The sequence below is a fragment of the Simochromis diagramma genome, unplaced genomic scaffold (assembly GCF_900408965.1).
Source record: "Simochromis diagramma unplaced genomic scaffold, fSimDia1.1 OVJJ01000802.1, whole genome shotgun sequence".
NCBI lineage: Eukaryota > Metazoa > Chordata > Actinopteri > Cichliformes > Cichlidae > Simochromis > Simochromis diagramma.
In genome coordinates, this window is record NW_024387492.1 from 19886478 (window position 1) to 19900933 (window position 14456).

The 14456-nt window shown below is 38.7% G+C and overlaps 1 protein-coding gene and 2 long non-coding RNA genes across 3 annotated transcripts in view; 2 read left to right on the plus strand and 1 right to left on the minus strand.

Annotated features, from left to right (window-relative positions):
* The window catches only part of msra (methionine sulfoxide reductase A), a 55817-nt gene extending 52476 nt beyond the window's left edge, over positions 1-3341 (minus strand). The window contains exon 1 of the mRNA XM_040017368.1: positions 3144-3341. Coding sequence (XP_039873302.1) covers positions 3144-3279 — 136 coding nt within the window. The 5' untranslated portion in view covers positions 3280-3341. The remainder of the gene's footprint in view (positions 1-3143) is intronic.
* LOC120724883 lies at positions 3243-4556 on the plus strand. Its single transcript, XR_005694017.1, has 2 exons — positions 3243-3357; positions 4204-4556. It is a non-coding gene; the product is annotated as an uncharacterized LOC120724883 (long non-coding RNA).
* A 3603-nt stretch (positions 4557-8159) lies between these two features.
* Positions 8160-14084, plus strand: LOC120724884. Its single transcript, XR_005694018.1, has 2 exons — positions 8160-8771; positions 10054-14084. It is a non-coding gene; the product is annotated as an uncharacterized LOC120724884 (long non-coding RNA).
* Positions 14085-14456: the final 372 nt, after the last annotated feature.

The following is a 14456-nucleotide window of genomic DNA, read 5'->3' on the forward strand; positions in this document are numbered from 1 at the left end:
CTTTACACTTACCACTAAAAGGAAGTGACCGCGTGTGTCTCTGACTGTGTGTGTGAGTATATGTGTATCTCAGGTCTTTTGTTTAGTGCCAGTGCAGATCTATTCATCATGTGCCAAGACTCTGTGCCCTCACTTGTAGTGAAGAGGGGGCAGGTTGGTGCCAAGTGCCCTGACTGCCAGCTTAGTGCTGCTGTCGGTCTGTTTATGCTCACAGAAAGCTCTCTATCTCACAAACACACACACACACACACATACACACACACACACACACACACGTATAAGCACAGTTTTCTTTGAGCCATTTACAAGCAGGAGTGGCAAATATATTTGTAAAGAGGGAACTAAATAAACAGATGTATGGAATATTAAAAGCAAGTGCTGATATGTATAAAAATTAAGCTGATATTATCTGATGCTTAATCGGAATATATCTCCCCTTAATATCCTCAAAGTATAGTTGAGTAACATTATTGTCTTATGGTTTATTGTATGAAATATTAAAACGTTTTAAAATTCTACAACATTATTCGGAGGAAATTGTGACATAAAATGCACCTTTTTTTATATACATGAACATGTAACCTTCTGTTACATGATATCTAATTTTGCTGTAATTCTATAAAATTATACCTGAATTTTACATACACTACATACATTATTTAAAAAGTTTTCTTAGATAAACCTTGCTAGTAGCAGGTTTGACCCCCTTTTCCTTCAGAACTGCCTTAATTCGCCATGTCAAAGATTCAGCAAGGTGCTGGAAAAATTCCTCAGAGATTCTGGTCCATATTGACATCACAGCATCACACTGTTGCTGCAGATTTGTCAACAGGACATCCATGATATGAACAACCTTTTCTACCACATCGCAAAGGTGTTCTATTGAATTGGCATAGCATGTTATCCTTCTGGAAACAAGCATCGGAAGATGGTACATTGTGATCATAAAGGTGTGGACACAGTCAGCTACAATACTCAGCTAATTGGTACTAAGGGGCCAAAAGTGTGCACAACGCTATCATACAGTACCACCGTCAACAGCCTGAACCAAGGCTTTCACATAGTTTACGACAATTTCTGACCCTACCATCTGAATTTTGCAGCAGAAATGGAGACTCATCATACAAGCCAACGTTTTTACAATATTCTATTGTCCAACTTTGGTGAGCTTGTACTAACTGCAGCCTTAGCATCTTGTTGCTGTAGCGCTTGTGTTTCAAGGTTCAACATCTTGTGTTTACATAGATCAGGGGTGTCCAACTCCAGGCCCCAAGGACCGGTGTCCTGCAGGTTTTAGATGCGTCCTTGATCCAACACAGCTGAACCTCCAGGACACTGGCCTTTGAGGCCTGGAGTTGGACACTCCTGACAGGAATATTCTTCTGCATATCTTTGATGTAACTAGTAGTTATTTGATTTACTCTTGGCTTACTATCAGCTTGTCCCAGTTTGGCCATTTTCTGACCGTTCTCTGTAAACTCTGCAGGCGGTTATGTAGGAAAATTCATTCACCCAGTGTATATACTATATGTCTGTATATATATATATAATGTTCTTCCTCTACACCCCCCCCCAATTTTTGCACATGTCGAGGAGCGTGTCAGGCTACATTTCACTGTGTGTTATACTTGTATAACTATGCATGTGACAAATAAAGAACCTTGAACCTTGAACCTTGAAATCCCAGCAGATCAGCATCGGCACATTCAAAATCACTCAAATCTCATTTTCACCAACAATATGTAACTATCAAAGGGATTCCCAACATTTCTAACTTAATCATTTTTAAACATGCAAATATCAGAAAATATTTTGAGAATTAAATTGATTATACTGATGCTAACAAGTTATCCAAGTTAAGTTGTACCCCAGCTCTTGCAAAATGACAGCTGAAACAGGCAAATGCACCCACAACACTGAATTTGGGCAAATGGTTGGAAAAATTGATGGATGGGTGAGTTTTATAACACAATGGATTCAAACTTAAACCAAATATATTGCATAATGTTTAACTGCTGGAAAAATCTACTGCTGCAACTATCAGAATGCAGTTTTGCTGCAAACTGAATGCAATGTTTGGTTAGTCACTAATAAAGCATCATATTTTATATGTACTGTACTTAAAATTTGAGGAGCTGTTATCAGTTTAAGCAGTGGTTTATAATCTTTGGACCTTGTCAGATTAAAAATCACTTTGTACTTTTGATCCCTTTTAATCTTTCACATATCTGTGGGGCATTTCCACTCTAACTTTTTCAGAATTCAGAATTCAGAGAAAACAAATATCTAATTCTTTGCAAAATATAAACAATCGGAGGATAAATTTACAATATCTAAAATTATGACACTTTTTCCATTTTATTCACTTTCTATTGGTCTGATCTATCTTTAGATTTATCTACCGATGCTTAACTAATCATTAACCAGGTAAAGGCACAGCAAGCTGCAACTGTTAAATATTGTTTACTTTACAAACAATAACTTCACAATGTAATAATAAATCAAGCTTTTTTTTCCTGGCTCAAAATGGGCCTATGAAGCATGACTCTGGACATAAGCATGGTTTACCCGCATACAGTAAAAGTGTTATAAAGCAATATAAAGATATCTTTTGTGATTTCTGCCCATAATTACATGAAAATCTCGATTTTTCCATCACAAGGGAAAATTCTCACACATATTTTTCCTTTTTTAAATTTTACTTCTAATACTTCAGCATTTAAGTTTCCTTATTAGGTGCTGAAATTTAACCTGTGACTGAATATGTTTACATTCATACATTGGTATTAAATAAGTGAATACTTATTTACAGACCTCTACATTTGCGGATATTCGTTTTTTCCTCTACCACTGTTAAGAGACTGGGACGCGCATGCGCAGTAAAAGCATACTTTAACTGGGTAGTAGCAGGTGTAGCATCGGATAAATTTGCGATTGTTTAACTTAATTACATTCTTATAACTGAAGCTGCTTTCTTCGTGAATGGATGGAAACACCTGGGAAGTAACCCACAGACCATTGTAACATTAAACAAACCAGCAAACAGCTCGTTTCATTTCGCTACATAATGCGGATATGTAGTAAAGTTATATCACAGGGCTAACTTAAGCTAGCCTGCTGAAGCTAACCGGGTCCACTCTTACCGGAGACTTTCATACTCTCAGTCCGGCCGGGCAACGCTGTCTCTGGGGTCGGCATCTGTGCTTTGGAGGCCATATCTCCCATCCGAATGTTGACAAAGTGACGCCAAACGAAAAGGATCCTGGATGGAGAGACCATTGACCCTCAGCACCTCTCACACCCTGCTGCTGCTGCTCTAGCTAGCCTTACCTAACAGACACATGGGTTTGCGTAACTGTAAGTGTCGCCCGTTACACAATGATGACTGTAAACAAAACACATTTTGAAAATGTTTTATTGCACACTTACAACATAACATAGTGCATTTCCTCATTGAAGACAAATTACACACTTTGCCACACACGATGCAGAAAGTGAAAGTTAACTAGAAAAGTTTTTCATTGTTTTTATTTGTATTTTCTTGTAAATAACTGGGACCACAATAAAGACGAATTCACCTGCTGGGTTTGTTTTTCATTTTGTCTTGTTTCTGTGAACACTGATGAGCTGTATATTCACCAGTGGCTAAGTTAACATAAAAATTCCTATTATTTTGAATGGAGTTCAGTCGTAGTCTCTCAGATGTGAGCTGGTTTGTAGTTTTATATGACTGGTGCTCCGTCGCTGTTAAATACTAATATGAGAGATTTATGTATAAAGCTGGGGAATTCTTGTGTCACAGGAGCCAATCCACAAAAGTGTAACAAAACAACTTTAATAAAGAAGAACCACTGAAAAAATAAACACAACATGACAAAAATAGCTCAGCAAGTTTAAAGAAAATGGTACAATCAGAGATTTTTTAATAAAAGTTCAAATATAATACAATAAGTGGCTTAAGTAAGAACAAATGCATTGAGACAGCCTCCACACTGAGCTGTTAGCTGTTATTTACTGATTCCACTCAGTCAGTTAAACTGGCCATCTGTCATTTTACCTAAACCTCTGTGTCAGTTTGAACTCATCAACACCAAACTGTCGAAAGAAATATTTGTCTTTCACACCATTAAAAGCAATGTTACTTAGTCTGTTTGGAGTTTGAGTTCCCTGTGGGTTTCAAAGATCTTTTTCTTCTTCTTTCAGCTTTCCTTTAGTCTCCACAGCTGATCATCTCAGTCCATCTCACCCTGTTCCTACCTCCTCCTCTGTCACACCAATTCTCTGCATGTCCTCCTTCACTACATCCGTCAATCTCCCCTGTGGTTTTCCTCCTTCCTGGAAGCTTCATAATCAACTTCCTTTGGCAAATATATCCACAATGCCTTGTCTCCAAAACGTCTCAGCCTTGCATCTCTAACGTTGTGTCTAAACTGCTCAACCTGAGCTGTTCCTCTGGTGTACTTATTTCTTTGTTGTTGTTTTGGCCTGTATATTTTTTCTAGCTAACTTTAATACTGTACATTAATTAAATAAATGCTTTGTTGCTCATTCAGCAAGCTGATTCTAAGACTTGTGGTTTGTCCTCCCTAGACTTTTAGGTGAGGGGCAGTAGCACCCTATGGCAGGTACCCCTCTTGTGGGACAGATGGGATAGACCTCAGGTCCCCTTCATCGCCATGGTGGACAAATGGTTTAGAAAACTAAGAGACACATGATCAAATATGACTTATTTAATACATCTACATAAATACCATGACCCTGAAATTTACCTGAAGCTGTTCATAATGTAGATTTATGTCTACAGTAGACTAGAAGACTTTAAAATGACTTTTACAAAACTAATGTCTGACACTGTCTCATATCTAAAGGCAATCTGTCATAAGTCAGGGTTTTTAGTTATAGACTGTAAAGGCTTCTTTAAACCTGTCAAAGCTTTTTGCAGACAGACTATGTCAACATTAACTGCCCTTTAAACAACAGCATCTCATTTGTACATTTGTCAAATACGAATTAAGCTCTGTCTCAAATTATGCATTTTAATACTTTTCTCACTGTTTTGTGAGCATAAGTGTTCACACTATTACAAAAGTATATACAACTACACAAACCCCAGTGGTGTACTCAGGAGGGTCAGAAAGTAGTCAGTAGAACACTTTTGTTCTATGTTATAATCACAAAGCACCTGAGGCAGTAAAGTTTTTCTCAGCTATTCAGGGACAGTTTTTTCATGCCAGTTAAATTACAACATACATTAATATGTAGATATAACGTACAGTAAGACAGCACTCTGAACTTTGTGCCAATGCTTTGGGGAAAAGGGTCCTTTCTTTACAAAGCTAGATCCTGTGTGACGTGTTTCACCCTCCACCTTTGAAGAACTCCACGAAAACCATCTTTATTGCCCAGTGCTGCACCTCCTGAGTGTGAATGGTAGCGCATTTCTGCAGAAGCCAGAGGCTGATTAACAGGCCTGGTTTGGGGACTACATCATCATAGAGCCACATAAAACGTAGCTTTGGGTGTCCACATCCTTTAGGGCACAAAGGCTAATTGTATTGTTAGTTAAAACTTTCTGGATTAAATTAACAGTTTATGTTGAGGTGGAAGGGGGCTCATTTCACTCTGTGTTTGGTGACGCAGTGGTCCTCAGAGGAGGACGGAGCATCCATGAGTGGTGCACTCATTATATATTGAACATTTCAAAGACTGTGGATCTTACACTGTTACTGCTAGTATGATATTATTTCCCATCATGTCGTCGCCATTATAAGAAGAAAAACTGCTGATCAGTAAGGCAGAGGCAGCTTTTGTCACTGCTGGCCTAAAAAGAAAAGACGGTGCAGAAAGTGGACACGGCATGGAAAGAAAGCACAGGGGGCACTTATTGGTTACTGGCAGTGGTCACGGGATTGAACTTCACTGGTTTTAATTAAAAGCTTGCCCTAAAATAGCTCCAGCTGAGTTTTGTAACCTATTTACACTAAAGAAACAATATGACAGGGGCGCCAAAACATTAGAAAAATACAGCCATTAAAACGAACATGCACACAATATTAAAATGGATACGTTTTATTCCATACCTCGAAAAATGAAGGCAGAATATGAAAGATAAACAATGAAAATTGTAATTACAGGGAGTTAAACACCACACGGGTATAATGGTTTGAATTATGAAAGTAAACTGTAAATATTTGACATTTTAATAAAAATCCAAACAGCAGAACAGTTTAATGTAAGCTGTGAACACTTCAGCCCTGACAAGAAATGAAAAGTAAATATTAAATGATCACAAACATTACACAATGAATTAAAACAAAAAAATGTTCAAGAAAACGATTCAGCTGTATTACTCAGATGGTTCAAATAAGGTTGTAGGGATTTCTTGAAGAAAATCAGGCTCCGTGAGATGGAAGATGATGATTATTTCATCGTCGGCAGCTATAATGGTGCAGTCAAATGAGCACCGAACAGCCTCCATCAGTCAACTGGTTCCCAGTACACTAGGTGGTGGTGGGGGGATGGATGGAAAGAGGACAGATGATGAGCCATATGGAAGAACCCAGGAGGAACGCTGCTAATGCTGGAAAAAATGTTAATTTCGGTGTCTCATTGTTCGTGTATGAAGGTGGGAATCATCAATAATTCAGATGGCAGGTGCACAGTTTTAGTTTTCACTGGAGAAGAAGACTTTTCTAAATGTACACTTCTCTGTTAACTCTTTCCATCCCTTGGCTTCTTTATATTAGAACCAAGCAATGCAGCATTTCTCCAAACATTTCTGAACATCTACTGATTGAAGCACGTTAAATGAAAATGTCACCTGGTACAACTCTGAGTGAAAATAATGTGCTGCATTTCAGCTAAAGTTAGTAGATATATTGAGTGGTTCAGATGGGGGCAAAGAAGGCAGGGGCCCATTCGTACTCGAACTTTGCCCTGTCTGACTTTTTGAGGCAGGGATCGTGGCTGAATTTGTTTGAACATAAAGGGGGAAAAAAAGTTGTGCCAGTCTTCATGATGGCAGCACTGACAAAACTCAACCACAGAGACAAAAATCAATACGTTATCTGTTTAATGCAAACCCAATTAAACTGCTTTCTCATCCATAAAGAGCCTGTCATCTAATTTAACTCGCATCCAAAAATGCTTAAAAGAGGTTTTGGTGGTTTTTTATCCCTGTTGTTCCAATCACTTTAGGCTGGAGCCACAGAATGGAGATGCTCAGTATCTTTTATTTATACTCAGAAAAGGGAAGAATAAAGGGGAAAATTCTGAACATTTGTGAATAATGGTGTTTATGTAGCCTCTAAAGAAAATTTGAGCACCAAAAATGAGAAAATTGTATCCAGCAGCTCTACAATCACCTTATTATTGTGCATCTCAGCTGGGAGGCCATTCAAAATTCTACCAAAAATCTCGTCATCAAACAGGTATATAATTATAAATGTCAACCTATTTCTTGAATGGTTTGGTAAATATGATGTTAATTACATACCCAACCATGATGTCAACATATCTCCTCTAATATGAATGTATTAATCCTATAATTAATCAGTATTCTGATTCTGATTCTGAAAATGTAAAAATAAAAGCCTTGACTAACTAATTTAACAAATAAAACAAAATAAACTAAATTATTACGGCTTTATTTCCCATTATTCTACATGATAATCACAAAGCACTTTTATTTATTTATTTATTACAAGACTACACTTTGTGGTATGGTTTTGGGGTGAGCACTTTACACATTCAGCGTGGCACCTTTTCATTTTTCTAAGCTATATCCGGTTTGGTTGCTTCATCCTGCACCTTTGTTGAACTCCATGCAACCCGTCGTCATTGCTTATTTCAAGTACAATAAGCAAATCTCTGTAGACGAGTTTATAAATTCTCACAGCAAGCCTGAAAACACGAGAGCAGAGGCTGATGAATGCGCCTGGTTTGGGGATTACATCATCATTTAAAATGTAGCTTTGGGTGTCCGTATACTAGCACAGAGGCTAGCTGCATTGTTCCTTGAAGCCATTTGGATTAAATTAATGACAGTTTATGGTCAGATGGAGTGGGGCTTGTTTCACTCGGTGTGTTTGGTGAGGCAGATGCTTTCACTCCCCCCTCCCTCCTTTCTTAGAGGAGGACGGGGCGGATGAAAAGCGGAGGGAGGACGGAGCTGGAAGCTGAAACTGAGGATGTAAAAACCCGGCTTCATCTGACTCCCTCTCTTTCAGAGGACCACCCCCTCCCCTATCCTCTCTCCATCTGACTGCGCCCAACTTCTCTCCCTCCATCCTGCCGTACAGCTACACGGACTGCACCCAGCACGCACAAAACCTGATTTTGATGGGTTCGGGATATTTGCTTGACTCTTGTACTCTTTATGGGTCTGGACTATTTGTACTTTAAAGAGTGTTCTCTGGAAAGAGAAAGAGAGAGAGAGAGAGAGAGAAATACCGCCTATTCAGCTCGTGTACAGAAGAAGGACGGTCCGACCTCCGCATCCCTCGCAACATCCCTCCGCTTCCTCCGCATCCTCAGCATCCCATCCCTGGGAGGACCTCCAGAGAAGAGGACCGCGGACCAAGCTGCAAATAAAGCCGGTTTACATCGTTCTCTCACCGGGCACACAGAGCCTCAAGAGTCGGTGTGTTTAATGGAGGTCTGGGCTGCCTTTTTATTTATTTATTTTTAAACATCAAACAATAAGAACGTGTTCGGTAATGGCAAAAGAAATAGATACCTGCGCCATTTATCCTGCACCCTGCCGCTGAAAGGTATTGTTGTTGTTCGGTGTTACACACTTTTATAGCACATTTGTTCGTTTTAAAGCTAAGGTATTATAGGCGTTGTGTGTGTGTGTGTGTGTGTGTGTGTGTGTGTGTGTGTGTGTGTGTGTGTGTGTGTGTGTGTGTGTGTTTAAAAACCCTTTCATCTGCGCTTTGCTCCTGCGAAAGCCGCAGTGTGCTGTCGTGCTCTGCGGAACTTCTCTTTTTTTCTGTTTCTGTTGCGAAAAAAAGAGCCAAATTCTGCATTCACGCCCAAATCCATCCACAAATACTGCACCAGATGTAATATTTAACTCTGGCAGGCCGTGGTGTTTTCTGGTAAATTTGATGCTGTAATTGGAAAAACGCAAAAACGGAAATCTTTATTGTGTTTTAGTGTCTGTTAGACCAGTTTTTACAGACTGTAATTTGACTTATTCGGTGCCTGCAGTCGTGTATTGGTTAAAAATGTTCAATATAAGCTCTAGCACACACACACACGCACGCACACACGCCCGACCCCCACAAAGGCAACCATCCACCCCCTCCCTCCTCTCTGCAGTTTTAGCCTACATGAGCTATCTGGGTCATTAGCATTTCAGCGGTTAATGAGGCTGCAGATGGGTCCTCCTCTCTGCCGGAGAGCCGCTGAGCAGCACAGATGATGCTGATGCTGCTGCTTTTCATCTGCACAAATCAAAAGAAGAGGCTACATGTCCTGATGCCCCCCTGCCCCCCTCCTCTTTTTTTCTGTTTAGCTGACAGGATGGTGTACTCATGTGGGATGAGAAGTAAAATTGCAGCAGCAGCTTCCTCCCCTGCAGCTGTGTCACTAATGCAGTGCTGTATAAGAACGTACATTATGGCTGCTGCTGCTGCCGGATAATGGAGGATGATGCTTTAATGGTCCGCAGTGCTGCCGTGTTTTTAATGATTTAAAACTGCACATCTCTGCAATACTTTTTACACATATACTGTATTATTTTAGATTTTTTTTTTTTTTGGCCTCTTCCAAATGCATTTTCCCCTCCAGTCTTCCAGTAAGCCATTATTGGTTTCCACTCATCCGGGGGTATGAAAATCAATTTGCAGAGATTTTTACACTTGCTCCATGCGGTCAATCAATTTCAGTGAGCACCATGTCTGCGTTTAATGCAGCTGAAGATGCATTACTGTTGCATGCAGCGCAACTAAAAAGCAAAAAAAAGGGTGAAGAAAAAAAACAGAGGGAGGTCACATGGTGTTAAAAAAATTATTTTACATTGAACAAATGTTAATCTTTTTTTTTCAGGCCTCCAGAAATCCTTCAGATGACACTTTTTGTGGAACTTCTGCCAAATTAAGCCAATGAAATGACAATACCAGTAGAGATGACATTATTTCAAGTATGCTAGAAGCCAAAAGAGGAGATTGAAGCGATTAATATTCAAATGATTTGGATGGATTTTGACATAATTTTTAGTCACAGGGCTAAAATCTGCAAACTGTCCATATACACAGCGGATAAACTGATTGTCACTGAACCACTTCTAACACTGCACCCATTTACATCTCAGGGAAAAGAAAGATATGCACACACAGTCACATTTACGCCTATGCATGGACCACTACAGGGTCCTCCTGAGCTGCCTCTCTGTGTGTGGACTGCAGGAGGAGACAAAGCACTGCAGAGGAGCAGAGCTGAGTAAAAAAAACCTTGCCGTTATTGTAACGAACCACTCTTTTGCTTTAACAATAATGTATTTTAACGCTGTCAATAGATTGCATTCACAATATCTAGTACAATCAGCACCAATATCATCATAAATGTTGCTGTCAGTGTAATTTGATCAGCTGTATTCAATTTGTAAGGCAGTTTTAGCAGCATGCGGAGGCATGATAAATAATCAGTGCAGTCATAGTCAATATAACCCAACGGTGACAATAAAGCGTTCACTATATTGATATTTAATACATTTATAGCCCACTGAGTGTCATGGGAGATTTACAAGCTCAATATATTGAAATTTGTTTATCTGTTTATAGAAATACATTAAAGAGGAACCCCCTCAGCGCTTGATAACTTGGCAGCAATTTTATTTTCTGGAGTGCTGCTGTTGCAGAAAAACTACTGAGACAGATAAGGACGGGAATAAAGTGGAAGTGATTCAGTCAAGCTGGACAGAGAAAGCTCTGGTAGGGTAAAGTAGGACAGAGCAGTGCTGGGAAAAAAAGAAAAGACAAACAGTGGTAAAAATGGACTCACTGGAAACGTTAAAGCGAGGTGCACAAGACCACAGCTGCATTGAAAAAAAAGCAATAAATGTATGAAAACTGTACAAAATCACGATGTTGTGAGTCAGATGAGAACAAAGGGGAATAAGAGAAATATGGGTTGTCACTCCTCGTGTTCACAGCGGACCTTGATTTAAATGTCCATACAATTAAGGCACGCGGTGAATGCCAAGAGAGCAACCAAATATCAGCCATTACAAACACTTATTTGAGTGTTCATGTCATGCAAAGATGTAAAGATGCATTTCCAGTTTCCAGTTTCTCTAACATGGCTGTCTTGACGGTAGACTGGGTAAGACGTTGCAGTACCACCACGGACCACTAGTGCACATATATAAAGCTTATGTGTGTATATATATATATATATATATATATATATATATATATATATATATATATATATGTAAATGACTTTTTTTGTTCCTTTATTATTTTTTATTAAAAATTATTAGATATAAGATTGTCCTCATATTTTTCTTTCACGCCGTTACAACCCTATCCATATTTAAGAGTTAACTATGACAGCGCCTTCTAGTGTCTGAATTACATGAGCTTATATTTAGTCTGTGTGTAGTATTATAGCGCCAGTATTAGGAGGAGGTTGGGGTGGATGGATAGGTCTAGGGTTCTGCTTTTGTTCTCCTAAACCTGAATCAAAAGATTTGAAATAAGTGCTTTTTGCCTTTAATCTCAATTGGAAATCAGAGAAACTGGAGTAGAAATAAGTAGAGAGTAATATTAATTGATTTTCCTATCAAATTAAATGATTAAATACAGTTTAGCATAAAGTGCTATCATTTCCAGGCTCTTGTAAGTGTCTAATGCCACATATTGCAAATGTTTTCAAAAGTCATATTTGTAGCTAGCTGAGTTGTGCCAATTGGGGTTAAATATCAGCATACTCACATGTGCCAAATTTGGAGTAGTATTATATGTGCAGATTTGGCCCAGTTTAGACTGAGAAATGACATTTATTTCTACTGGCTGGCAGAATTAGGACCATTTCAACCATGGGGAGCTGCAGGAAGGGACTAATATTTTGTAACTGAATGCCAACCACCAGTGAGCATTCAAAGAATCAGTATATACAGAGATTGGTCCAGAGATTGTGCCCAATTAAATGCTCACTAATAATGAACTTCAAGATCAAACTAGTCAGTAGTTTTATTTACAAAGGCCTAAATCCAACCAGATCATTTCTATCCTCAACTTCAGGTAAAGGAAAAATCCTCAAAAACTAATTAAATGAACGAGATAACGCTGAAAGACGCCAGATAAACACTTAAAAATGTCTCGTTAACATCAGCAGAACACATCAGTTCATTCTGCTTTCATTACCATCGCTGCTCTGTTGCGTCTCGCTTACATCAGCCTCCTAAATCCTAAGAAATCCACTATAATTTGTAGTCTTTGAGACTTTGAAAGCTGTCTGACATACAGGTCTAGTTAATGTCCTCACTGAAAGATCTGATTAATTATGTTCTAAAATGAGATTAGATTTAAATGAGATTGGAAGCACTGATTTGAAAAAAAATGGAAAAGGGTGTGAGCAGCCGGGTTAATACCCACCACTAATTAATGCCCTGTGTTTACAGATTAAAATTCAAAGTGGAATTAAAAGTATGAACAAAGCGGGTCTGCTGGAGGCTTTAATAATGTATGCTTCACTCACATGCATGTCTATAACATGTAACATGTAATATTAATAAGAACCAAGTGCAGCTACGGTGTTCCTGTGCTTCCTGTTAATTTCCTGTCAGCCTGTATGAATCCACCCTGGCATGCTTTGCTTCAGTGCTGCAGGATTGTGATTAAAGTAACTGTGTTTCACATGGGTCTCATTTGTTATGGTTCTGACATGCAGACAAGGCCAATAAATACTATACAAGAGGATAAAGCCTTCTGATATTGGATGGAAAACAGCAGCAGAACAACTGCAAGTAATGCAAATAGGAAGAGATTTTTAGGCTTAAAATCTTTCATAGAAAAAGGATATTTTTGGACTTCAGCACAAAAAAACTGACTCCCAGCGCCTCCAGGCTTTGTTCCCAGTATAATTAATGCTTGCTTGTATAATTATTGCTGTCCAATAAGCACTTTTTGCTCTGTGTGAAATAAGAGAATACATTACACAGATGTAGGTGAAGATTTTCTGATTCACGGTAGAGACAAGGATAGCAGCAGGACAGGAAGTCTCCCGAGTTATCACTTACTAATGCATTGTCCCCAAACACAGAGTGTATCGATCAAGGATGCATAGTTCCTCTGCTGGGAACGGAGGTCGTACACTGGATATTTACTGTATGCTGTTCTGAACATGCACAGAGAGTGAATTTAATCACTCTGGTGCATCTTAATGTATTTTCTTCAGACTGTGAATTTTGCAAATAAATTGATTTCAGCTTGTTAAATTATTTAAAGAACCACGTTTTTGTTTTTTTCTGTCCCATACAGCTACTTTACTTATACTGGAAATTTGCTTAACTCTGGGCTTTTCTTAGATGAGCTAAAATATCTGTAAAACAAACAAACAAACAAACAAACAAACAAACAAACAAAACCTTCTCCTTTTTCAGAAACTGCCATGTACGTGGGAAAATACGGACGCATGGATTGTGAGTGTTATATGGGCACATATTAGATCTTGGGTTTGACAGCTGAAAGATGAAACAGATGATTAATGTACACGCACTGCAGAAAAAGACACCATGATTGCATTATAGTTTATCCTCTGGCTGAATTCTTTTTATCCCAGTATTTTTTTTTCGTATTTGATTAAATAAAAGTAACCAAATCAATGTGATGCAGTTTCCCTCCACCCTTATTTACAGCTTTTGCACTTTTCTGCTATAGACGTGTTTTATTTGTTGGCTGCGGTATAATTTTGCAAGATTTATGTACTCGGATCAACTGTTCAAGCACTGTGGTTAAATCATTTCAAAGCAGTCAGTGTTATGTGTCTGTGCGTGCTGTTTGTCTATTGTATGTTCTCAGGGACATAATGATACCCAAGAGTGTCTTATGAAGATGCTAAACAATAAAATACAATTTAAAAAATGACCTTGTTTTTGTCTTTATTCTTTTTGTTTCATTTTTTATATATTTAATGAGAACCTACCTTAACTTCTGTCACACAGTTTTAGTTGTGGATCTCCATATTAAATGGCAAAATCTTCATATAATGATGTAGGGACTTCCTGTGAGTCAAAAGCTCAGGCTTCAAACTCCTCTAAATGCTCTATTGATTTTATTTTATTATTTGAGAACAGTGAGACGCCCTAATATGGTCATATTAGCTAGTTATATAGCATAGAAGCCCCACCCACCTGCAGGCTAAATCTTGTGTTTGTGAAGAAGGTGGTCTTAAAGGGAGAGGAGCTAAAAAGAACTGAGGGCTCGCACACAAGCCAGAACAGGTCT